General features: G+C 31.2%; 1 protein-coding gene across 1 annotated transcript; it reads left to right on the forward strand.

Moving 5' to 3' along the window:
• Window positions 1–1882: 1882 nt before the first annotated feature.
• LOC129975333 (papilin-like) lies at window positions 1883–27187 on the forward strand. Its single transcript, XM_056088397.1, has 9 exons — window positions 1883–1928; window positions 5210–5386; window positions 7746–7934; window positions 11911–12081; window positions 13598–13780; window positions 16794–16982; window positions 21066–21242; window positions 23676–23870; window positions 27104–27187. The coding sequence occupies exons 1-8, from the start codon at window positions 1883–1885 to the stop codon at window positions 23867–23869; spliced, it is 1326 nt and encodes a 441-aa protein (XP_055944372.1). The 3' UTR covers window position 23870; window positions 27104–27187.
• Window positions 27188–27853: the final 666 nt, after the last annotated feature.

The raw sequence follows: 27853 nt of genomic DNA on the forward strand, positions 1-27853 counted from the left end.
ATGTTGATCTTGAGATTCTGAAGCATTTGAATTTGCAATTCGTAAATGATCTGTTTCATTGCCCGCTTGTCTTTCCTCGTTTGTATGAGAAGCTCAAATTGGCTTATTTCTATGTGCTGCGCTTGTAGCTCTATTAAATGGCGAACATTTGGGGACATATTTTTTGTCGAAGCAGTCAACACGATATACACTTGTATAACCGAAATATCGTTCGTCGATTCACTGAAAAAATAAGAAAATTACACTTTGCACTGGAAAATTTCCATTAAATATAATTTAATTTGATCAGCATTGATAATAATAATTATATTTTGTATGTGTGAGATAAACTCTGAATAATATGTATGGTTCACCGCAGCCAAAATATCGTTTCGCTGAATGACAACATCCTGGGTAGATGACTATTAATTGATGAGAAGAAAAAAATTAGCGCTTTCACTAAACATTTTCGATTTCATTGTACTCACATTGATTGGCTTCAATGATAATAATTTTATTTTGTTTGATATATCTGCGATTAACTCCGAATGACGTGTGCCGTTTGCGGTTTATTTATAATATAACCTTCGCGCAGGTGCTAGCAATAAGTTGACCAAGTTTCATAGCAATCTATTAAATGGTACGGCAGCACATAAAAAAACGGACAAAGAAAAATTCATTTTTATAAATTAAATTATATTTTTTGGCGCTTATAATAAATTTTTTCTGTTTCGCATTCATTTACATACTGTAATATTATTGCAAAAACCAATTATTTCATGATTTCAAAATGGTATTTTGTAATCAATTTTTCAATTCCTTTCAAATGTACAGCTTCCTGAAATGTTGAGCAATTGTATGAGATAACAATACGATAATTCAGGCACTTTTTAATTTCAGTTTTTTCAATTCCTACTAAAAGCTCACACTCTCTCTATATATATCTTGTTCAAATTTTCAATCATTTATAAAATACTTTTTATTCATTCACTCAAGTTCAAATACATTTTCTTGTAATAGATGACACTTGATGTTAATACAGTTTTTTTCCAATATTAATTAATTAATTAAATTTGTCCAGTATTTTCTATTTGGTCGCGAAAGTCACCCAAATCTGTCGCCCTGTTGCCAAATGGTAGTCAAGTTTGTCGCCAATGTCTATTTTGTCATTTAATATTGTTATTTTGTCATATGTATATACATATTTATATAAATTGTAATTATTTAATAAAAAATAACTAAAATAAATTTTTGTTGTTGTCCTAAGTAGGAATTAACTTGAATTTTTTTTTATAAATTACTTATTTCTTTTATTTTTGAGAAAACACAATGAATGTTATTTTAAATGATTTTAGATGAATTAATAAATAGTTTATATTTTATTTTTTAATTTAATTATCTTAAAAAGAAGATGTCATTAAATGTTGCATCAACCAAATATTTTTCCTTGCTTTTCATACTCCATTTCAGATTTCTTTAAAGTTTCTTTAATCATAACTTTAAAAAATAAAATTTCAAATGCTTAGAATCATCAGTTTGAAAATATTCGCTGATCTGTTTTATTTATCCAGAAAGTAGATTTTGTAATTACATGATGCATATGTCTGTAATTATAACGAAATTCATGTCGAAATTCACTTTTTTTCAAACTGTCATTAAAATAGTTTATGAAAGGTGATTTCGGGCAGACTTTTAGCAAACACATGTTTCACCTTATATTTCACACTATGCAGATGTCCAAATATTTATATAGTCAAAATATACTAATGTTCGTTGTCTCGTTTTGTTCGTTAGCATTTTATTGAAACAAAAAGCTTTAAAAAATAAAACAAATTCGCTCGTGAAACTGTAATAAAAGGGCGAATTCACAGACAAATTTTGTTATACTCAAAGAAACTTCAACATGAAAGTTTTAATTGTTCTTCTCCTGGTCGCAGCAGCAGTTGAAAGCATAAGTAAGTACGATTTATATTTTGAAATGAAATCGATTTTGTGTTTTTGGTTTTTCTTGTAATCGTCATTTCGGAGTTTCATTGCTTATTGTTTTTCTGGGCACAATGGGTTTGAAATTAAATTGTCTCGATTGTCTGAGTTAGATCTTAGATTAAACGCAAATTAAGACAACTTTGAATGGAATAAATATTGAGATCATAACCATATTCGGCGCCAAGATTTCCTTTGTTTCGGAAAAAACAATTTCTGGTATGATAGGAGCATGGCTTCGAACATTATAACTAATAAAAACCAGTGGCAGGGGTCGTTCGAAGCTTTCACGTATTTTTGAAAATAAATGTCTTTTTTGCCTTTACCTTCATAAAGTGATGAGCCTCTGGTAAAATTTCGAATGAATTTATGACATTGGAGAGTACAATAATTATAAAATATAGAAATTCTCGTAAAATTTAAGATTTATATTTTTTAAATATATATATAAATTAAAAAAAAATTATTATTGGCAGCATTTATATCCTTTTAAAAATTAAACTAAAAGATGAACTTTTCACTGAAATTTTTGTTGTATAATTCTTTGAGATATTATAAATTATGAAAATTATTTTGTAGTTCACGTATGACTTCATTGCGGAACGATTCTGTTTTCAGTTCCAATATATTTCTTAAAGACACGTTGGAGCTCACTAAAATACGTCCTTATATTAATTGTAGTTACATTATTTCCAGTTCAATTTAAAACTGATTTTTAAGGGCATTATTGAAAATCAGAGTGAGAGATATAACACAATGAAGAGAACGGCTTAAGACCAACATAATAGTATAAGTAAATAATATTAATATCAGAATTTGAAGCTTAAAAATATTTTCTGAAAAACCTATTATGAGAATAAGTTACATAAAATATGATTTGAACATTTTAGGAAGCAGTAATACTGGCGAACCGGCTGGTCGCCAAATTCGGCTAGCATTTATAATAAAGCTCAATGTGTGTGTGTTGGTGCTCTACAAGCCAGACCGTTCGATCTACACCTATCAAATTTGGAACATGTATACTTTGGAAGTCGGGAATCTGCACCTTGGAGCTGTTTTCTTTTGAATTTTGAATTATAATTTTAGTTAATTGAAAATGAAGAGAAATTTGGTGTTTTTTCACAATAACTTCCAAAAATATTATCTCACAAATATGATTTTGGTTTTAAGTTAAGGTTCAAAAATTTTTGATGATATCTATATTTTTATCTATAATTTGATGATATATATATATATTTTTATCTATAATTTGATGATATCTATATTTTTATCTATAATTTGATGATATATATCTTTAAAATTGATATCTATATTTTAACCTATAAAGTAAGTTTCTATTTTTAAGAATTGAAAAAAAATACGTTAACCATTTTTTTCCAACAATTTATTTCGCGCAGAATAAAAATAAAATTTAACTTGCACGAGCACATTACACATGAATGAGAAAAAATTAGCTTTTATCAATGTGTTGGCATCACATTGATAAAAGGTCAAATTAAAAAATAAGTTAACTATTACTGCAAATTAAATTTAGGAAAGTATTTTTCAGCACATGTCTGTATGAAAATAAATAAATATGAAATAAAAAAAATAATATTCTTACATTAATTTATAATAATAAATGCAAGGAAAAGGTTCTATGTTTTTTTATGATGTTTGCATTATTAATTAAATAAATCCATTTTATTTAAGGCAATCATGGCTTAATATATACTTTATATCCATTCAAATCAGTGCCAAACCTCTAATTTGTAAACCTTAATTAATATACATGCATCCGTTAAAGTGGTTTAAATGAAGTTAATCATTATATTTTAGGTAACTTGATTCAATCATTGCTCTGATAAATTACGAATTTAAAATTTTTTTTCTATATCTCTGGTTTACAATTTCTATTTAACCAAATATTCTTGAGACTCTAATATTTTAAAAATGAGTTACATTCCAATGAACAAAATGAATTACTAAAACTGTCTGATTTATGAAAACTTGAATATTACTTTTTAATTTTAGATCAAACTGTCACCGTCTCGAAAAAGGTACACCAATTAGCACCCGTTGTTTCTTAACTGATTGGCCAAAGATTATAAAAATGCTAATTGTTTTAAAATTGTTAGATTCCAACTTCATAAATCGGAGAAATTTGATCACAGAAGATAGAAATGTTAGTTTATTTATTTAAATGTTGGAGTTCCCTGAATATTTCGCAGATTGTGATTCCTTAGAACCAAAAGGTTTTATAAAATTTAGACTTCATAATTTTTTATTTTTAGACCGAAACAAAATAAAATAGTATTAGTGACGTCATTTAAATCATTTTGATAGTAAAACTAAAAATTTAATTTTATAGGTAATCTGCAAAAATTTTTGTTGAATAATTCTTTGAGACATTACATAAATTATGAGAATTATTCTGTAGTGCCGCATCATACTGTTTTCAGTATTCATATTTAAATTTCTTTTTATATTAATTGCAGCCGAATCATTTGCACTTTGAAGATGAAATTTTATGGCAGCTTATAGAAAATAAGAGAAATATATTCTGCAATGAACCACAATAGAATGAGTGACTTATAGAAGTATCAAAATTTGAAATTTTAAAATATTTTGCTGCAGAAGCTATTAGGAGATGAGACATAAAATACTTAATTGAAAATTAAAACTAGCATTAAGATTAACGAACCGGCTGGTCGCCAAAGGTGGTTAGTTGAGAATAAATGAACATGTAAACTTCGCCGACTTCATTTTTGGAAATATGTGCCAAAATAAAAATTTGGTAAGAGCTCCCAGCGTCAATAACTGGACCACTTTCGACAATTTTGTTCATCAATATATTCATAAATATTTGGAAAAACCGGAAAACCTAATCTTTCAAGACCAACCATTGTACCGACTTTGCCAGCTTTTATTTCATAAGTATTATATTATTCATGTTACTTAGATAAGTTATTAATAGCTACTTTTCAGCCTTTCTCTTTCCCATCCATATGAGGGGTATCTCAAAAAGTCTACTTCAATGCACATTCCATTTTGTAAAAAAAAAAAAAAAAAAAAAAAAAAACCAAGAAAAGAAATGACGTTTTCCCTTTTTCTGCAATCATTGCAATTATGTGATTAATTTTTATATTATACCGAAATTCACTTCCGTCTATTATTGCCAAACAATCCTATGGGATAATCGCTAACTCCTAAAACTCGATCCGAAATTTTGCCAGAAATTTTAATACTTGAAAATCATTCATTACAGCTGCTCAAAGTCCAAGTGACTGCAACTTGCCTAAGGAAACTGGTCCATGCTTTGGATACTTCCCTCGATACTACTATGACCCAAAAACTAATACTTGCAAGAAGTTTATTTATGGAGGGTTCGGTGGAAATAGGAACAACTTCAGGACCCAAGAAGAATGCCAGGACAAATGTAGAGGTAAATACTGTGTAGCTGATAACAATCCACTATAAATTATATATGTAATTATATAAATCCTAATTTATTTCTTCCTTTTTATCTTATGTTATCCTACATTTCTTTATTTTAAAATTTTCTCTTATTTTCTAATCCAAATGCAAAGCTTTTTTGTTTAATTATTTATAACACGCTTTCGAAAATTGCTGGCATTTTAAGTCCTGACGCTCCGAGCAAAGGGATAAAAGTACCTAACAGCTATGGCATAATTTTAGAGATATCTAAGATTTCCTTTTCTAATTCGACACATCACTAATAAATCCCTATCAGAATCTCTTAGCAAAAGCTCTGAGGGAAAACTTTGAAAGATCTTCCTCTTCTGTTGAGATGTGGAGAGATGCGTTTCATTACTTTTCGTTCCATGTACAAACCCTTCCCTCTGCGGAAAAGTCAATTGAAGTTATATTCTAAATTTGTCTTTTTTCGGTCACACATCAAATATTTATAACAAGTTCAGGATGAAATTTTGTTATGATAATAAAAACAATCAGAATGCGGTAAGATGGAAATGCTACTTGGAACGCAGAGCTTGAGTGAATGAGAATTAAAGGCAGAGTTCTTCTAAGAAGGTTTCATTCGACTTATGAGCAAAATGATAGAAAAAGAAAAGAACTTGTCTTGATAAAGGAAATTTCTAATTTTACTAGAAAATGTTCAGTATCTATACTGAATATATTCTGAATTTTCAAATCCAAAATTGTCAAATCCAATACTTTAGACTCTGTTTATAAAATGACTAGCGATAGTGTAGTAATCTTTAGAGAAATACGAGAGATTCCTATAGATGTAGGTAATTATTCCACAACATTTAGAGAATGTTTACTTAAGATTCTAGAATTTCATTTTCGTGTAGACTGGCCAAGTTCATATTAAAATTTACTATTGGAATGCTTACTTTCCTCCCACATCACAAGAAGAAATTAAGCATAGAGTTTTAGAAAGTAATTCCAATAAAGCCCCTGGACGGAATCACGAAAAGGATTGTTAGAATTCTTTTTCTCACATCCTGACTGGTTTTCTGGCATGCTAAATGAATGTCTTAATAAGAGGATTTTTCCACATGTTTGGAAAAGAGCTCGAGTGGCCTTGACTTCAAAGACAGGTAAGGATTGAAGCAAACCTTCTTCTTATAGATCAATATTTCTACTTAATGCATGAGAGAAGCTTCGACAAAATTATCGCTCAAAGGCGTACGTACGAAATTGAGAAGAAGTTACAAGCCAAGCAATTCAATTTTAGACAAGTGGAATTAGACAACTCTTGTGGAATTAGACTACATTTGTAAATTCATTGAATGATCAAAAGAAGGCAAAATATTTCACTTGATACACAATCAGGAAAACTTTAGGGATTTAGGCAGATTTTCTCCTTTCGAAAGCAATCTACAGTCTTCTTATAAGCTAAAAACCATGAAAATCCTACAATGTAAAATAAATGGACTCTCAACTAGAGCTACTAGAGTTAAACTTGAACAAATTTTAGATGTTGCAAATACCCAGGATTTACAAGTTATTGCAATGCAAGAATATGGATTAAAGACATTTTCAAGGGTCAACCTCGAGCAGGGATTCAAACCAGACATTTTTTTTCTGTGAGTGGACCGATTTTCGCCCAAGTATTGATTCCTCGTGAACCGATAATCCCCTAAATTGAGGTTTTATTGAAGACAAAATAAATATAAACAAAACAATGACATAAAATCCGACATGATTAAGCAAAATATAGATTTAATAGACAAATTATTTCAAAATTAAAATCCAAGCAAAACCACAACAAAATCAAATCAAACCACTATAAAATAATTTTGAAACACTCAAAGTGCACGGATAAATCTGTTAAAACCACAAATTCCCCCAAGTTGAGACAATACTTCCAATCGAAATCAAAGGTGATTGTTTTGCGATACAGGTCTAAATGACACTCTGTGAATGAGATGTATGAAGGATGTCCATACCATAGTAAGGGGTGCGACGCATCAGTAGCTACGATGCACTCCTGGCCGTAGATGAAGCTAACTGAAAAAAAAAAAAGACTTTGAAACTCAGCTTAAAATTTCGAACATCGGCAGCGGGCTTATCTACTATAAGGGCTATAAGCAACAACAGCAAGAATGTACAGTGGGATTAGCATTCCTCTACTTGTAGGCTATTATAGTAATTTAGACTGGTGGTATACTTGCCTGCAATTTCTAAGTGTTCATCAGAAATTACCGTTTCTTTTAAAACTTATTTTATGGTGTTATTTTTTTGATAGGAGAAGCAATTGAATTTATATTTGTGTCCTGTTACTCACATTAATGTTTTTTTCTATTGTTTGGCAGTAATATGCGAAGAAAATGCTCAGTATGAAAGTTGTGGAACGTTATGTCCTCTGACATGTGACAATTATGAAAATCCTCCCCAAGCCTGTGCTGCTGTGTGTGTACAGGGTTGCCAGTGCAAAAAGGGCTTTGTTAGAACAGAGAGTGGAGCTTGCGTGAAACCGGAAGAGTGTCCCGTAACAGGAAACCGTAAGTAGATTATTTCTTTAAGCCTAGACAAGTCAACATATGTCTAATAGATAACCAACCCCTGCCAGAACTGAAGATGTTGGCCCACACATCTTCTCTCACAGTGCCATCGAAACTAGTAAGATGGATTTTTTGTGAGTCATGAATAAAGCTTTATATTTGTTGTGTGATTTTGATCATTGGGAGTATTTTTCCATTTTTGCTGATATTCTTCTGATAAATTACTGGCTTTTGCAAGTTTTACGATTCGGTAGATGTTTCTGTTGCGTTCACAACCTCACTAATAGAACATTCAGAACTTTAAGATTAGCTTTCCTGTTGAGATAAGTACAATTGTATCTTTGTTATTTTCAGAGATTTAATATAATTGTCCCCCAACAGTTGAATAATAAGTGATAATAAGTATGAGTTTGCATTAACATAATAATCGGACAGTGTGAGTATTTTTTCTGTTTTAGATACTTTGTAAATATTGAAAAGTCCATAGAAGGTAGGAATGAATATTTGGCAAATTACACTGAGCTGGAACCTTCTGTGCATGCATGAAACCAAAAATAAATAATATAAGTAGGCAAACATAGCCGTAAGGGTTTTTGTGGGGAAAAGTAACATTTGTTGGTTGAGAGAAAGTAAAATGATTATCTAGCTGGTAACAGTAATTTAAATTTAGTCCTCTTGAGTTAAAGCACAAACGTTCTCCGCGAAATGAGCAGTAAAGTCAGGGTATTGTAGAAATTGATTCTATTTTAAAAAAGGAGAAGGAGAAATAGAAGTTAAAATTAATTATTGTTCTCGTTTGGAGTGACCTGAGGGTTAGTTACTGAGAAGTTACTGAAAAATCACACTTTTCGGTAACTTTGAGAAATATTTGGCACCATGGTGACCTGGTGGTAAGTTCTCGGCTTCAGAACCGGAGGGTAAAACGGGACGTTAATATAACTTTTGAGAAATGCATATTGTTTATTTATTGTCAACATATCGATTAAAGTATTTAAACATATAACTTCTTTTCCATGATTCACAAAACTGTCTGACATTAAAGTCGTGCCAATTTAGGTTCTTTCTTTTCTTGCGTTTATTGTGTGCACGTACGTTCCTGATTGAAACCAGTTCCGTGACGTCACAGTACAATTAAAATCGCTGCAATCTCTTTCATATTTGTTCTAATAGTCGTAAAACTGTCAATTCTATTTTTTATCTGTCATGTAAATTACAGTGGTACTAAACATAATTTTTCTTTCTTTACTTTCAAAAAATGGAGAAAACCATGCAACTAAGTATTTGCTTAAACAGTTGAAATCGTTTGGATTTCGGGACAAGAATACGACCTATTGTTGAAAAAAAAAGCATAGAATATTATAAAATTCAGAGAAAAATGCCGATTTTTTAAATTGTTATGATTAAGAAGACATTTTGTAATTTTAAGAGGGTGTAAAAATCGTTGCTGTGCTGTATTTAATTAGTTTTTAATAATAATATTTAATTTTTCAAACAATAATTGCTTTAAGATGCACATTCTCATTCTGGAAACTATGTATATGCATAGTCTAAATTAAATGGTTTGACAGTACAGTACAAATTTGCAGTGCACTGTACTGCACCAGACACGGAACGAATACCGCAGTAGTGCAGAAACGCACACCTTTAACTTTATTATAAGTATAGATATAGATAAACGTAAAAGAATATATAGTGGGGTGGACATTCCTGTACTAGTATGTTATTACACACACACACAGTGCTCGGAATTTCTAATTAAAAAAATAAATTTAATTATTTTGGAACTAGGCTAATATCATATTTTCAATCGGCATGCTTGAAACTCTTTTAGACTTTTAGCTTTAGGCGACTGCCTAAACTGCCTAGCAATGAATCTGTCGATATAAATGCCAGTTAAAATGTAAGCATTGTTTCAATGTAATGCAACTTTGCAATAATGCAATAACATATATATAAAAACAGTAGAATTACAAAACGTAAAGAATTTGGCAGATGGAAAAACAGGTAGAAAGACATTGAATTTGGCGCAAATGTTTGAGATACTTGAATACTTTTTTTCAAATATCAAAATGCTTGACATTTGATGTGATACAATTTGATCTACTGTTACTCATGCAACTCTTATTTCGCGTCTTGGTATATATTTTATAACAAATATTGAAGAAATAACTTTTTTTATTCAACACATTCTCTTCTTCTACTAGCTATTGTACCAAATTGGAAGCAAGAAGATAAGTAAAAGTGAAATTCGTTTACCATAACACCGATAAGAACGCCCTATATACTGAAGCATTAGAAAAATGAAATAATAAATCTACAGGTTGTCTGGTATATGTCTTAGGGCAATAATGTATTAAACAAAAATTGTTTGAGATTATTTTACACGTTTTTGAATCCGAAACAATACAACGTAAGTGAAAAAGGGTGCAATCCCTTTTTCTTTTTGTCATTATTTGTTATTATTAAAATTATGAAAATCTAAAAAATACCTGATTTATTAGTTATATATATTAAATATGCAGGTATCAAAACTATGGAAACACCAATGAATAAAGGAATCTTTGTTAATGAGGTGAAAGGCAATGTTTGACATGTAATACAGCTTAGAGTTGCCTGGAAATCAAATAATAAAAGTGCTGATTGGTATTTAAAGTATCATTCTTCATGGAGATATTGTGGAAGTTCCGGAAGAAATGGCGCTAGAGAATATTGATTTCGGATTGCAATCTCTGCAAATTGATCATAACTGCACGCTTATATTGAACTTGGTGGACTATGGTAGGTAAGATAGATATCATCTTTGAAAATTCCATTTAATGCGGGAAACCAAGTTTGCATCAAAGGATGGATTTGGTTAGCCAAACCTTCCCCCGAATGACCCTTCCTTTTCAGGATTGCGATTAGACCAGCAGAAAACCACTCTACTCTTGCCCATTCTATGACAGATCCTCTTCATGCCTGACAGTTGGAAGAAGACAATCACGATCGTATGATTGTGCAGGTGACCTCCAAACGTACCCGCCCGATAGTAGGGAAAAGTATGAGAGATGATTTGTTTGACCATATAACATTCTTGCACTTATTAATAGATCAAGTTGTAGTTACAGCATTCCTGTTGACGACGTCTGACATTAAAATCTGTGAAGTGGTTCGGAAATTATTTCTTTGCAATAAATGGTCTCTTTTAGAAGGCGTCTCTCAATAATAATTGACACTGAGAAGTGGGATGCTGATGGGGCTATGCAGTAGTCACTTTGGCTATGTTGATTTCCTTTTAGACATAACATCCCGCTTGAATTTCTGTCGGATTCTTTCATTTAGCTTTTCCTTTATTCCGCTATTTTGCTTTGCCCAGCTTGTATCGCTGCTTTGCGTCTACGCTGTCATGATTTTAGTGACCATATCTTTAGAATCGTCTTAAAAATAGGATCTTTCGGTCTCATTTGCTAATGAGGCACGTAAAATTTGGTTTCTTTGTAAGTTTGTGTGAATAATAAATAGCTTATAATGAAAATCCATTTTTTATATATGTAATGATGTTTTTACATTTAATTTAAATTCGAATTCGTATCTTAATTTTTATTTTAAATTAACCCATATTACTTTATTTTAGAATTTTCTCTTATTTCTTATCCAAATGCAAAGATTTTTTCTTTAATTATTTCTAACACACTATCACAATTTCCTGATATTTGAAGTTCTGATTCTTTGAGCAATGAGATAAAACTCTCTAACAGTTAAGGCATCAATGTGCATAATCTTTTGTAAAATAAAAATAATAAATAAATAAATAAATAAATAAAAAACAGTTGTAGCTATCTTTAAACGTCGCATTTTTAAAATTAGTTTTAATTTTATCCCAAAAAACTTTCTTCTTCCTAATTGAGAGTCATTGCAATCTGATAATTGAAAACTCCCACCCCTTGATTTCTGAGTTTTTTCAGAATTTCTAATACATGAAAATCATTCATTACAGCTACTCTGAGAGATTGTGACAAGCTTCCAGAAACTGGTCCATGTGAAGGATACGCCCTTCGATACTACTACGACCGATTCACTGACACGTGTAATCTTTTTATTTATGGAGGATGCGGTGGAAACAAGAACAACTTCAAGACTGAAGAAGAATGTTACCAAAAATGTAGAGGTAAATAATGTTTAACTGATAGTAAAAATCCACAATATATATATATTCCAGCATGGTTAGTTCAATCAATGGAAGGACCGTTTTACGATCAACTCTGTTAGATGCTGATCCGATGCCTAATCAGTGATCTCAGGACATGGCAAAAAAAGTTATCGACCATTTGACGACGAATTTGCGATATTCCAGAATTTTAGCGATAGAGAAAATAAGAGCCGTGATATCCCTGATTGTCCCGGAATCTTCTCTGCCGAACCGAAATGGAAGAAGGGAAAACTGAATTCTTTGTAAAGACTTTGTATTTTCAATATCAAGTTCAGCTGTTCATTAGTATGATTTGCATGTAGTGCCCATTTTAGTCAATCATGTTTTATTCTATTTGCATTTATTTATGTGCCTAGTATCCCTGAAAAATGGGACAAAACCGTGAGAGAGATACAAAGGAGACTTCAAAATTGTCAGCAACGCATACTATTTCTGAAGACATTGTCAAAAATTATTTTTTGACTTAAATAATTTTCTCACTATTTCAGAATAAAAAAACATTTTCTTGCTCAGATATTTAATTGATGATTATGAGTTTAAATCTCGTTATTAAATGAGTTGAAGGGAACGAATTACAATTCAGAATCCATTTAATGGATGCTTTCTTGATTTCAAGCTAGTTCACAGTAACTTTTCTATCAAAGTGCAGTTTTTTTCCTTAGAATCCAGACAGGTTTTGTTCAGATTTTCATGGATCAATTTGTTTTGAACTTCTCTGAGTTCTAGAAATTTCTTTTTGTGAAAATGATTGACGAACTGCGAATATAACAAGAGAGATAAATGAGCTCTATCTCTCTCGCAGAAAGATAGACAGAAAGGACGAAAGAGAGGAAGGAGAAAGGAAGAGAGAAAGAGACAGAGAGAGAAATGAGCTCTATCACTTTCTCAGAATTATAGACAGAAAGAAAAAAAATAAAAAGAGAAAGATTAGGTCGAAGAACATAATTGGTTCCGCATTCCTTATATCAGAACACTAAATTTAAAGTCTTATTTGGTACATTTGGACCAAATTTTCTAACTTGTATCCTGATCATCATAATATCTTCCAGTTATGAATGTTTAAACGATAATTTTAATAAATAACGTGATAATAAATTCGCTGCATAGCCTTATCTACAGAATAATGATTAAATTCATACTAAATTCTAAATTCTTCAACTCCCCTCCCCCCAAAAAAACAAACAAGAATATTCATGAAACTGTCTCATCTTTTGACTTTTCAGATAAAAGCAAAACATGCTGCATTATAGATGTACTAGAAAAAGAGGTGTTATGAGCATTCCTGTACTTGCAGGTTATTACAGTAATTTGAACTTGTGACAGACGTGCCTGCAATTACTAAGTGTTTATCACAAATTGCACTTCCTTTTAAAACTTATTTTATGTTGTTATTTTGCTCATTAAATTAACAATTGAAAATTGTACTTGCATCCTATTGCTCTTTATTTTTTTTTCTGTTTTCATTGTTTTGCAGTACAATGCGAAGAAAATGCGCATTACGAAGATTGCGGAACGGCGTGTCCACTGACATGTGAGAATTATGAAAATCCTCCCGAATTTTGCCCTGCGGTATGTCTATCAGGTTGTCAGTGCGACGAGGGGTTTGTCAAAACAGAAAGTGGAAGGTGCGTGAAACCCGAAGATTGCCCCGTTCCAGGTAAGTAGAGTATCTGCTCAATCCTAAAGAACCAAACATTCATATAATAGATTACCGAACCCCTGTCAGAATTTCGAATTGAAAATTTTCCTGCTTTACTCATACCATCACACTCGCAGAACATTCATAACTAGAAATATGAGTTGTGCTTTTGCGATTAGTGCAGCTGTATACTTGTTAGTTTTCGATATTTGACCTAATTGTCCTCCAACAGTTGAGTAATTTCTGATAATAAATCTGACTTTGTATTAATGTTATAATCAGCCAGTGTGAATATTTTTGAGTTTTAGTTACTTTGCAAGTTTGAAAAGTCCACAGAAGATAGGAATGTATATGTGGTAAATAACACAGAGCACTAGCACTTTTTGTCCATGCATTAAACAAGACACACACACACACACACACACACACACACACACACACACACACACACACACACACACACACACACACACACACACACACACACACACACACACACACACACACACACACACACAAAAGTATTAAAATCAAGTTAATAGGAAAATCAAATAAACCAAATAAGAAAAGAATCCGGTTTGAAGACTTTTTCAAGGGTCACCCTCAGGCAGGGATTAAAAAAAAAAGGGATTTTTTCTGTGAGGGAATGCAGACAAGAATGTCTAATAATGATTCCTCGTGACCCGAAAATCCCCTGAAATGAGGCCTAAGAGATATACCATTTTAACAGAAAGGCCAATACAAAACAACCAATTAGAAGAAAATAACCGCTAATAAGTAAAAATACAATAACAAAATAACAATAAACACTAAAAACACTTAAACCATTAAAGAAAAAAACAAAAAGGAAAGCACATACCGGCAGCAGCAAGGAAATTGTAAGCTATCGACTGTGATTCCCACTTTTTTAAAAACACAAAGCTAACATATTCAAGGTAAATAATAATTGTAGTCTCCCAGCGCCATCTATTGAGTGATCTAATATGCAAGGAAAGTTCTATTTTTATTTTAGGTAAAGGATTAATCCCAAACCATACCTTGTTTCATTAAAAAGTTGACATTACAGTAATTTTTAGGAAATTCATTTTTAATTAAATTTTCAATGAGGTTATTTGATGCTTCAATATAGGAATTTTTGTTATTGCAAACCCTTTTGATCCTGTTAACTTGTGAGAAAATTAGATTTTTGAAAATTTTAGAGTTTAGATTGGAATGATAGTTGCATAGTTTTGTAATTTTAAAGTTGAATTCATCCCTTTTATCGTAGATACCAACTACTGTTTTATCATTAGCAATTTCGATTTTTAAATCCAGAAAGGTAGCCTCAAGTTGATTTTTATTTGTTTCTGTTAGAATTAAATCTTTTGGATAGCAATTAGCAACAATATTAGTATTGTCGAAATTTATCAAAAGTAGGTCTTCAATATATCTCCACCCGTTTATTAAATTATATTTAATTACTTTTTTCTCATAGTAATGTAGGAAAATATTAGCTAAAGCACTTGAGAAAGCTGTTCCCATTGGAATGCCCTTAACTTGTTTATAAAAATTAATACCATTAAGAACGTAATTTTCAGTAATATTAAAATTACATAACTCAAGCCAGTTATTTTTAGGAATGACATTTTCATTTAAATATTCGTCATATATAAAAGTGCATTAATTTTTCATGAGGTAGATTGGTGTATAAATTTTCGAAATCCTAAATATTAAGTTTATTAATGTTGTTATCTTTAAGAAAATTCAGTACTTCTTTGTTACTAGAAATAATAAAGTTGTCTTCATCTTTTATCTAAGATAACAACATTAATAAACTCCGCGAAATGAGCAGAAAAACTCTAAGTCAGGTTATTGTAATAATTGATTCTATAATAAAAAAGGAAACTTAATAGGTAAAAAGTAATTATTGTTCTCGTTAACGGACGAAAAAGTCTCAATTTTCAGTAACTTTGAGAAATGATTGGAGCCGCGGTGGCAAGGCGGTAAATTCTCTTCTTCAGAACCGGAGAGTTTCAGATTCAAGACCCGATTCCATCGAAGAACCGCCCTGTAAGCGGGCTTGGTGCACGTTAAATACGTTGGGGCCAAATGTCTTCTAGTTGGTGTGGTGCAGAATATTGATTTGTAGTACAAGCGCAGATGTCGTTCTTGTCATCTGACTGCGGTCTAAAATGACGAGGTTCGTCCCAAAACAGGCGTAGTATTGCTTTAAAACTGGACCTTAATATAAGTTTTGGGAAATGCATATTTTTTTATTTATTACTAGTCATCATTACGATTAAATTGCTTAAACATATAATTTCTTTTCCATGATTCCATAAAACTGTCTGACATTTTAATGGTCTTTTATTTGTCGAGTTAATTATGTGCATGTACGTTCCTAATGGAAACCAGGACCGTGACATCACTATGATATTAAAATATTTGCCGTCGCTTTCATATATGTTCTAATAGTTGCAAAACTGTAAATTTACCTTTTTTATTTGTTATTTAAATTATAGTGATATTAAACATAATCTTTCTTCCTTAACTTTCATCTATACGAGAAAACCATGCATTTAATTTTTTCCTTAAACTGATACAATCGTTTGAATTTCAGGACAAAAATACGATATATTATTGAAACCAAACGTAAAATATTTTAGAATTCAGAAAAATATGCACGGTTTTTAAATTGTTATAATTAAGAAGGCATTTTGTAATTTTAAGATGGTGTAAAAATTGTTTAATTACTTTTTAATTATAAAATTTAAATTAAATTTTCTACATAGTTGCAGTTAAATAGTTTGACAGCAGAGTGCACACACACACACACACACACACACACACACACACACACACACGCACGCACGCACACACACACACACATTGAGCTTTATTATACGTATTAAGCTTTATACTAAGTGTTCATTACAAATTGCCCTTTCTTTTAAAACTTATTTCATGGTGTTATTTTGTTGATAGGATAAGCAATTGAAAACTATATTTGTGTCTTATTACTCACATTAATTTTTTTTCTTTTGTTTTGCAGAAATATGCGGAGAAAATGCTCAGTATGAAAGTTGTGGAACGTTATGTCCTCTGACATGTGAAAATTATGAAAATCCTCCCCAAGCCTGTGCTGCTGTGTGTGTACAGGGTTGCCAGTGCAAAAAGGGCTTTGTTAGAACAGAGAGCGGACGTTGCGTGGAACCGGAAGAGTGTCCCGTAACAGGAAACAGTAAGTAGATTATTTGTTTAAGCTTAGATAAGTGAACATTCGTCTAATAGATAACCAACCCCTGCCAGAACTGAAGATGTTGGCTCACACCACTTTTCTCACAGTGCCTTCGAAACAAGTAAGAGGAATTTTTTGTGAGTTATGCTTTATATACAGCTATATATTTATTATGTGATTTTGATCTTTGGAAGTATTTTTCCATTTTTGCTGATATTCTTCTGATAAATTACTGACTTTTGGGATTTGGTAGATGTTTCGGTCGAGTTCACAACCTCACTTATAGAACATTCATAACTTTAAAATTAGCTTTCCTGTTGTGATAAGTACAATTGCATACTTTTATTTGCATACTTATTACCTATCGAGATTTAATATAATTTTCCTCCAACAGTTGAGTAATTAGTGATAATAAGTATGAATTTGCATTAACATAATAATCGACCAATGTGTGTATTTTAGTGTTTTAGCTACTTTTTACATATTAAAAAGCCCACAGAAGGTAGGAATGAATATTTGGCAAATTACACTGAGCTGGAACCTTCTGTGCATGCATAAAACCAAAAAATAAATAATATAAGTAGGCAAACATAGCTGTAAGGGTTTTTGTGGGGAAAAGTAACATTTGTTGGTTGAGAGAAAGTAAAATGATTATCTAGCTGGTAACAGTAGTTTAAATTTAGTCCTCTTGAGTTAAACAACCAACGTTCTCCGCGAAATGAGCAGTAAAGTCAGGTTATTGTAAAAATTGATTCTATTATAAAAAAGGAAAATTAATAGTTAAAAATTAATTATTGTTCTCATTTGGAGTGACCTGAGGGTTAGTTACTGGGAAATTACTGAAAAATCTCATTTTTCAGTAACTTTGAGATATACTTGGGACAGCGAAAACCTGATGTTAAGTTCTCGGCTTCAGAACCGGAGGGTAAAATGGGGCGTTTATATAACTTTTGAGAAATGCATATTTTTTTTATTTATTACTTGTCATCATTTCGTTTAAAATACTTAAACATATAACTTCTCTGCCATGATTACACAAAACTATCTGACATTAAAGTCGTGCCAATTTAATTGTCTTTCTTTTGCTGGGTTTATTGTGTGCACATACGTTCCTGATTGAAACCCGTGACGTCACAGTATAATTAAAATCGCTGCAGTCTCTTTCATATATATTATAATAGCCGTAAAACCGTAAATTCTCCTTTTTCATTTGTCATGTAAATTACAGTGGTAGTAAACATAATTTTTCTTCCTTAACTTTCAAAGATGGGAGAAAACCATGCAAGTAAGTATTTGCTTAAACATTTGAAATCATTTGAATTTCGGTACACGAATACGATCTAATATTGCAAAAAGGCATAAAGTATTTTAAAATTCAGAGAAAAATACACGTTTTGTTTAAAGTATTATGAATAAGAAGTCATTTTGTAATTTTAAAATGGTGTAAAAATTATTAATTAATTAATTAGTTTTTAATAATAAAATTTATATTTTCAAACAATAATTGCTTTAAGATGCACGTTCTCATCCTGGAAATGCATAGTCTAGATTAAATGGTTTGACAGCACAGTGCAACTTTGCAGTGCACTGTACTGCATCAGTACAGAACGCACACTGCACCAATGCAGAAAAGCACACCTTTAACTTTGTTATAAGTATAGATATAGATAAACGTAAAAGAATATATAGTGGGGTGGACATTCCTGTACTAGTATGTTATTACACACACACACACACACAGTTCATGGAATTTCTATTTTTAAAAAAATAAATTTAATTATTTTGGAACTAGGCTAATATCATATTTTCAATCGGCATGATTGCAACACTTTCAGACTTTTGGCTTTAAGCGTCTGCCTAAACTGCCTAGCAATGAATCTGTCGATACATATGCCAGTTAAAATGTAAGTATTGTTTTAATGTAATGCAAATTTGCAATAATACAATAACTTATATATAAAAACAATAGAATTACAAAATTTAAAGAATTTGGCAGATGGAAAAACAGGTAGAAAGACATTGAATTCGGCGCAAATGTTTGAGATACTTGAATACTTTTTTTCAAATATCAAAATGCTTGACATTTGATGTGATACAATTTGATCTACTGTTACTCATGCAACTCTTATTTCGCGTCTTGGTATATATTTTATAAGAAATATTGAAGAAACAATTTTTTTTATTCAAGACATTCACTTTTTCTATTAGCTATTGTGTCAAATTGGAGACAAGGAGATAAGTAAAATTGAAATTCATTTACCATAAAACCGATAAGAACGCTATATATACTGAAGCATTAGAAAAATGAAATGATAAATCTACTGGTTGTCTGGTATATGTTTTAGTACAATCATGTATTAAATAAAATAAAATTGCTTCAGAGTATTTTATAAGTTTGAATCTGAAACAATACAAGCAAAGTGACCAGAATGGTGCAATCTCTTTTTCTATTTGTCGTTATTTGTTATTTTTGAAACTACAAAATCCTAAGAAATACCTGGTTTATTTGTTGTGGAAATAGTCAGGATGCTTTCAAAACTATAGAAACATCAATGCATAAAGGATTCTTTATTAATAAGGCACAAGGCAAACCTTGACATGTAATGCAGCTTAGAGTGTCCTGGAAATGAAATCATAAAAGTGCTGATTAGTATTTAATCATTCTTCATGGAGATATTGTGGAAGTTCCGGGAGAAATGCCGCAAGAGAATATTGATTTCAGATTGCAATCTCTGCAAATTGATCATAACTGCACGATTATATTGAACTCGGGGGACTATGATAGGTAAGATAGATATTTCACTTCATCCTGGTACTCATCAAGCCGCGATTGGACAAGTCCCGCTGCATGAGTAGAAGCATTATCATCTTCGAAAATTCCATTATCTGTGGGAAATAAAGTTTGCATGATAGGATGGACATGGGCAGCTAAAATTTCTCTATTATTTACCCCAGTCATCCTTCTTTTCAGGGTTACGATTGGTCCTACAGAAAAGCATGACATGGCTGCCCATATCATGACAGATCAATCTTCATGCCTCGCAGTTTGAAGAAGACAATCACGATCATATGATTGCTCAGTTGATTTCAAAGCGTACCCGCCCGATAGTAGGCTAACGTATGAGAGATTATTTGTTTGACCATATAACATTCTTCCACTTATTAATAGATCAAATTGTAGTTACAGCATCCCTGTTGACGATATCTGATACCAAAATCCCTGAAGTGGCTTGAAAATTGTTGCTTTGTTGTAAATGGTCTCTTTTAGAAGGCGTCTCAATTATTATTGATACTGAAGACGTAGGATGCTGAATGGGCTTTACAGTCGTCACTTTGGATATGTTGTTTTCCTTTTAGACATAACAACCCACTTCAATGTCTGTCGGACTCTTTAATTCAGCTTCTTTTTTAGACTATTATTTTGCTTTGCCGAGCTTGTATCGCTCCATTGCGTCTACACTGTCATGATTTTAGCGACCGTACCTTGAGAAAGCTCTTAAAAGTGGGATATTTCGGTCATATTTTGTCCAGCTAATAAGGATCGTACAATTTGGCTTCTTTGAATGTTTGTGTAAATACTATATAGTTTATTATAAAAAATCCCTTTAATATATATGTAATGATATTTCTACATTTAATTTAAATTCTAATTCGTATCTTAATTTTTAATGTAATGAAATATGTAATATAATATTTGTTATGGGTAATAAGTAATATTTGTTAATTGTTAAATTAACCCATATTACTTTATTTTAGATTTTTCTCTTATTTCTAGTCCAAATGCAAAGGTTTTTTCTTTAATTATTTCTAACACGCTATCACAATTTCCTGATATTTGAAATTCTGACTCTATGAGCAATGAAATAAAAATCTCAAACAGTTAAGGCATCAATGTGCATAAACTTTAGAAAAAAAAAAGTTGCACCTATTTTTAATCGTCGCATTTCTAAAATTAGTTTTTATTTTATCCCAAAGATCTTTCTTCTTCCTAATTGAGAGCCATTGCAATGTGATAATTGCAAACCCCAACCCCTTGATTTCTGAGTTTTTTCAGAAATTCTAATACATGAAAATCATTCTTTACAGCTACTCTAAGTCGAAACGATTGTAGCAAGGTTCCTGAAACTGGTTTGTGTAGAGCACGCTTCATTCGATACTACTACGACCCATTAACTGACAGGTGTGGTAAGTTTATTTATGGAGGATGCGGTGGAAACAAGAACAACTTCAAGACTGAAGAAGAATGTTACCAGAAATGTAGAGGTAAATACTGTTTAACTGATAATAAAAATACACAAAATATATATATCCTAGCATGGTTAGTTCAATCACTGGAAAGACCGTTTACGGTCAATTCTGTTAGATGCTGATAAGATGCCGAATCAATGATCCCAGGATTTGGGAAAAAAAAGTTATCGACCATTTGATGACGAATTTGGCGATATTGGTGAAACAATAGATGATAGTGGAATCTTCCAGAATTTTAGCGATAGAGAAAAAAAAGAGCCGAGATATCCCTGATTGCCCCAGAACCTTCTATGCCGAACCGAAATGGAAGAATGGAAAACTGAATATCTTGTAAAGACTTTATTTTTTCAATATCAAGAACAGATGCTCATCCGTATAATTTGCATGTAGTACTTATTTTAATCAGACATGTTTTATTCTATTTGCATTTATTTATGTGCCTAGTATCCTTGAAAAATGGACAAAACCGTGAGAGAGATACAAAGGAGACTTCAAAATTGTCGGCATCGCACACTATTTTTGAAGACATTGTCAAAAATTATTTTTTTACTTAAATAATTTTCTCACTATTTCAGAATAAAAAGTAGTTTCTTGCTTAGATATTTAATTGATGATCATTGGTTTAAATCTCATTATTAAATGAGATGAAAAGAGCAAATTACAATTCAGAATCCAGTTAATGGCTGCCTTCTTGATTTCAAGCTAGTTCACAGTAACTTTATATCAAAGTGCGGTTTTTTTTCCTTAGAATTCACAAAGGTTTTGTTCAGATTTTCATGGATCTTTTCCTTTTGAACTTCCCTGAGTTCTAGAAATTCCTTTTTGAGATAATGATTGACGGACTGCGAATATAACAAGAGAGATAAATGAGCTCTATCTCTCTCGGAGAAAGATAGACAGAAAGAAAGAGAGAGAGAGAAAGAAAAAAAAATAGAAAGAGAAAGACGAGCTTGAAGAACATAAATGGTTCCACATTCTTTATATCAGAACACTAAATTTAAAGGCCTATTTGGTACATTTGGACCAAATTTGCTAACGAATTTCGAATTCAAAATGTTTCTGTTTTTCTCACACAAGTTCACTCGCAGAACCAAGTTTTGAGAATTGGTAGATGTTTTTGTTGCCTTCTGAACCTCACTTGTAGAACATTCATTACTTTAAGTTGAGCTTTCCTGTTGTGATAGGTACAATTGTATACTTTTATTTTCTGAGATTAGTTCTGAATTTTTACTAACAATTTGTCGGTCAATGTGAGCATTTTTGTTCTTCAACTGCTTAGTAATTATTGAAAAATCCATAAACGGTACACGTGACAAACAGACACAGAAGTTTTACATCTTGCCAACGTAGGAAATTTAAAATAACATAATACGTAGACAGATATTGCATCGTCCATTTAAGAAGAAAAATATCATTTACCACCCCTGCAAATCCTGATTTTAAACATTTCTTATTGAAATATTTATTTTAATATGCATTGGAATAAATGATAAATATGCAAGATTATAAGAATAGACCGAACTTTTCAGTTGGTAAGCAATGAATTGAATGTCTGACAAGTGACTTTTATATACATTTCGTTTTGTTGTTTTAAAATTTTAATATGGTGTAAAAATCAATTTTCTGCTATAATACATTCTTGATTTTTAGTACGAAAATTTCAAAATGTGGATTAATTTTATATTATGAAATTTTGATTAAAATTTCAACAGTAACAGATCTAGAAGCAGCTCGTTCCCAAGTGCACATTACCATTCTGCAAGCTATGTATATGAGTTGTCTAGATCAAGCGGCCTATTTTGTAGAGGGCAAATGCACTCTGTCTCTCTCTCTCTCATACACACACACACACGCACGCACGCACACACACACACATTTTTGTTATTAGCAAGAGGACTTATTGACAGACACATACACACCTTCATCTTTATTATGAGCAGAGGTAAATTATGTTGATACTCCATTTGTAACGGAATGCGGTATCAGCTGATCGGCAACAGCCCACATCGGCAGTGATGTCCGCAATGATCTGAATGATACTTTTGGGGCTCGCCCTCTTGTGGATGTGGTGGAACAGTACCCTCGCCACTACGATCTCTTGTGTTGTTTGGGCTTCAATTACTTTTTCGAGAACATCTGAAGGCCTCGTTTATGAGAATTTCTTTTGATTCAACTGAGTAAATAGTTGCTTCTTCTGTTCAGTAACAGTTCTTGCTAGCATTGCATACTTTAAAACGCGGCATTTCTATGACTGAAAGGAACAGTGACATGCATTTCCTATGTAAATATTATCAGCATCCTTGTTCTTTCTGTCCCCTCTAAGTTTGTACTGTGAATTCAGAATCACCCTGCATAGACTCCATTGCTTACCTTATACATTTTGTTTATTAGATGACTAATTTATTTGCCATTATATTTCTTAATACTTTGTTCCAAACACTTGAACAGACTGCCCACCGAACAAGGAACTAGGCGAATTTGGCGACTGTCCAGACTCATGCTATTCTCTTGATGATCCAGAGAGACCATGCACACTGAGGCTGAATTTTGGATGCAAGTGTAAACCCGGTTACGTTCTGAAGGAGGACAAAGTCTTCGATTCTGACTGCATCAAACCCGAAGAATGCCCATTGGATGAGTGAAGTAAGTAATCTTTCAACAATTTTTTTTATGAGAAGTTTTATTTTCTTTTCTTTCAATGCCTTTTATTTTACATACGAAATTGAATAACTATTTGTCGTCGTTCAACACATTTCAGATTGAGTATACTTTTTGAACTGTAACTGTCACTCATATATGGAGTTTTGTAACATATGACTTTTAATACGGTTAAACTGATAATTTCTACTTATATTCGGTCAAAAAGTCTCTTCACAATTTTGCTTTGCTATGCTGTAAATGATATCAAAATAAACAGTAACTGACTAACTAGCTAACTACGCAATACTAAGTTCTGGGCTGCCATTGCATCTCTCAAATAATTTACGTGTTGAACAAAAGAATTTTATAAGCAGAAATTTGATTCGTTTCAATATGTTAGATTTCATTTGAGAAATATCTAAGAAGTTAAAATAATAATTCTCATGGTGTCATTTTGAGTCACTTTCAGTATCATCTAAGCTCAGTTAAAGAGTCCAGAAAAAATAAATCCAAAATGTTGAGACAATTTTTTTTGTCAATTTCATTTTTTATTTTATCCAGAATGTTTTGTAAAATTTTTTTCAAATGTTTTTTTTTTTGGGGGGGGGGAAGAAAAAAATTTACACAACTGCGTTTATTTTCTTTTGTAACAACTTTGTCTTCAAATAATTGAAAAATAAGAAAATAAATAAATGAAAATATAATCTACGAATGTGAATTCTTAATTAAAATTGAATTAGATTTTTAAGCTTCAAATCAAGGGACTAAAATGGATATTCGTAATAATTTTTGCGATTTGAAATAATGAAAAAACAAAGGAATGAAGATTCTAATCTTCTGCGTCTATATTATTGCTTAGTTCTACCTCATTGACATTTGAGACGTTTAGTTTTAAGGGATAGAAGTTACACGAATTCTACATTTAATGCAATCAAAAAATGAACATAAAATACTGTAATGAAAGAAGATTCCATCAACTCTGAATGAAATCGTTAAATAAAAATGCTATTTGTATGCTTATTTTTATATTCTCATTTTAAATTACTCCAAAGAGATTTATTGACAACTCAAGTTGACATTATGACCAAAGATACTATTATACCAAAGATATTATTAAATCCGAATAACTAATATCATCGTTATTGCATCAATGTATCCTATGCCAAGAATTACATGTAATAAAATTGTAAAATTTTAATGGAACAGATGCGCCAATATCAAAAGATCACATTTTGTGTATAGCAATCACATATTGCATACAATAATTCAGGAATGAAGCAGATAATCTACGAAAATATGCTACATCAGTAAAGTGTTTGTTTTGACATACAATATTTGGATTGAACAATGACAATTTATAATTCTTTTGTATTAAAATGTAATGAAACGTATTTGAATTGACTTTAGTTTCAAATAAAGGCTATAGTTTTTTTTATGGAGTGAAATAATATTGTCATTCAAATAATTGATTTCAGAGAATTCTGTCAATATTTAAAAATAAAATGCTTAGGAGCACAAATGAAGTCACAAATTTCTGATTTAACTGCTCTAAACTCTAAAATTATTGATTAAAGAGATAATTTCAGATCCAAAAATTCACAACGTAAATATTGATAGCAATTATTATCTTGTGAGTGTTGTCTTTAGCCTATTGAGAAGACTAATGCAAAAGAATGACGAGAATTATTATGCGATGAACATTATCATATGATAAGAATTAATATATTGTGAACGAGTGTAGAATTATTATATGATTATAAAAATTCCTCAAAAAAGTGAATGAAATAAAATAAGGATATCTTTAGGTGTTCTGTTGCATCGATTTTTCATTACGATAATATTCGCCACTATCGTCATTGTGAGTGGCCGATGAAAAGGCAGTATACTGTTTTGTCATGTTTTATATACAAAGGTAGATGTAGTATTATACAATCGTGAGTTTGTTTTGCAAAATTATCGACACTATTTATTTTTCACTAGTATTGTCAGTAAAGTGACAATACTGATCACTTTACTTACAATACTGGTGATTACTTTACTGACAATACTGGTCAATGAAATTCATAACATCATGCTCATAAACGCTGCCTTTTCATTGGCCATTATTTTAATATATAATAATCATTGATGCTCGTAACTCCCCATTTGCAGAGAAGCCTTGATTCTAAATGATTATTGAAATAGTTCTGTTCCTTAAAATACAAAAAAAAAAAAAAAAAAAAAAAACCATTATCAGGAGAAGATAATTGCCATTTGTTTGAAGTCATGATTTAATGAAATCCATAATTTAAAGACAATCCGTTCAATCAAACTGATGAAATATAGGAATAGTTCTAGTATTGCCCGCATTGAAGAGAGGCAATCGACTCTCCATGGCCGAATGGTCATAGCACTGGTCTCATAGTCAAGAGATTGTAAGTTCGAATCCCACTAGAGACAATGGATTCACAATCTGTGTAGATATTTAATTCCTTAATTTAATGTTTCCCTTTTTTTCATGTTCCAGAAGATTCTGGACATTTCTTTAGTTTAAAAGAAAAGTGTTCTGGACATTTCTTACTGTCTCCAGAAAAGTATTCTGGAACTTTCCCTGATAGTATAAAAGCAGAAGACTTGTAAGTCACTGTTCTCAGCTCAGAGTTGAGTTAATAAATTGGTTTAGCTCTACTTCTTGTGTGTGTCATTGCGTTCCACACTAAAGTATCTAGGTGACATTACAATACATTTATAAATGTTATATATTCAGTGCTACTTATCACATTTAGCTATCACGGATGATATTCACCATTTTGACTTCTGTAATTGCAGATATATATTTTAGTTTGGTATTATTAAATAGGAATAAGATAGTGAAATTCATTTGCCACCAAAGGAAAGCTAAGCTCTTGGATTCCATTTTTTAAAAAATGATAATCTAATGTGCGTACACATTAAAGAAACAGCCGATAACTCATTTTACCTTGCCTGATAACTTTGAGAATCTTTTAGGAACTTAGAAGGGACTCTTAAAAATAATTTAAAGCTTGTTAGGTGCATTAAAATTTAGGATAAATCAAGAGTTTTAAATATATCACAGCAAAAAATGAGATATTGCTTTTCTGTAATGTTCTCTTTTTTATGTGTTTTTTACTGTATATTATATTACGTTGATGATAAAATAAAGTTTCTAATATCAATTTATTTATTATGGTATTTTTGATGTCAATCTTACAAAGCTTTATTTTTAATCTTTACAGGTTGAAATTCTTTTTCTCTGCTGCAACCAAAGAGGAATATTTACCTCATTTCGCTATATCTACTGGAATGTAACATATCTTGTGATTTATATTCTGTTAATTAAAAATATAAGAATTAATAAAAGAACTTTTTTATTTATATATTATTACAAAATATTTTTCTTATTCTTTACGGTCATGAATAAATCTATATACCATCGGAATCACTTAATCAACAAAAGGGGTTTGATTATAAATGATTTTCATTACACCTCCAAAATCAGTACCAAAGTTTAGTTTTAGTTATATTAACATACCATTTTAAAGCAACACTAGAGCTATTTTGGCCCGGACCTCGTCATTTTGAACCGTGGTCAGAATGCGAGGACGATACCTGAGTTGGCACCTACCTCTGCAAACGTCCACTCCATACAAGTTCGAGGACAAATCAGTACCAAAAAAATAAGATTCGTAAACTGTTATTTTAAATTTCATAGACAACAATCAATCCCAGTTTCAATTGCTTTCGCTTAATATTTTCAAAACTAAATTTATGAATGTCTCCTGGCCAAGAAATCTCCACTATACAAATTCTATATTACTCTTTAATTCCATTTCTATTTTTCAAATGTTTACATCCGAAAAATTAAATTAATTTATTATTAGCTCTTAAAACCCGCTCTCTAGCCTGCTCTATTAATTCTATACACTTGCCAGAAAATGTCTGCTTACAAACGCACAGTAAATACTCTAAAGTGAATTAAAGCATAT

The sequence above is a fragment of the Argiope bruennichi genome, chromosome 1, assembly GCF_947563725.1.
Source record: "Argiope bruennichi chromosome 1, qqArgBrue1.1, whole genome shotgun sequence".
NCBI lineage: Eukaryota > Metazoa > Arthropoda > Arachnida > Araneae > Araneidae > Argiope > Argiope bruennichi.

Coding starts and splice junctions, on each gene's coding strand:
- LOC129975333 (XM_056088397.1), top strand. CDS start 1,883: ATGAAAGTTTTAATTGTTCTTCTCCTGGTCGCAGCAGCAGTTGAAA. Junction 5,387..7,745: donor ATGCCAGGACAAATGTAGAG/GTAAATACTGTG, acceptor ATTGTTTGGCAG/TAATATGCGAAGAAAATGCT. Junction 7,935..11,910: donor GTGTCCCGTAACAGGAAACC/GTAAGTAGATTA, acceptor CATTCATTACAG/CTACTCTGAGAGATTGTGAC.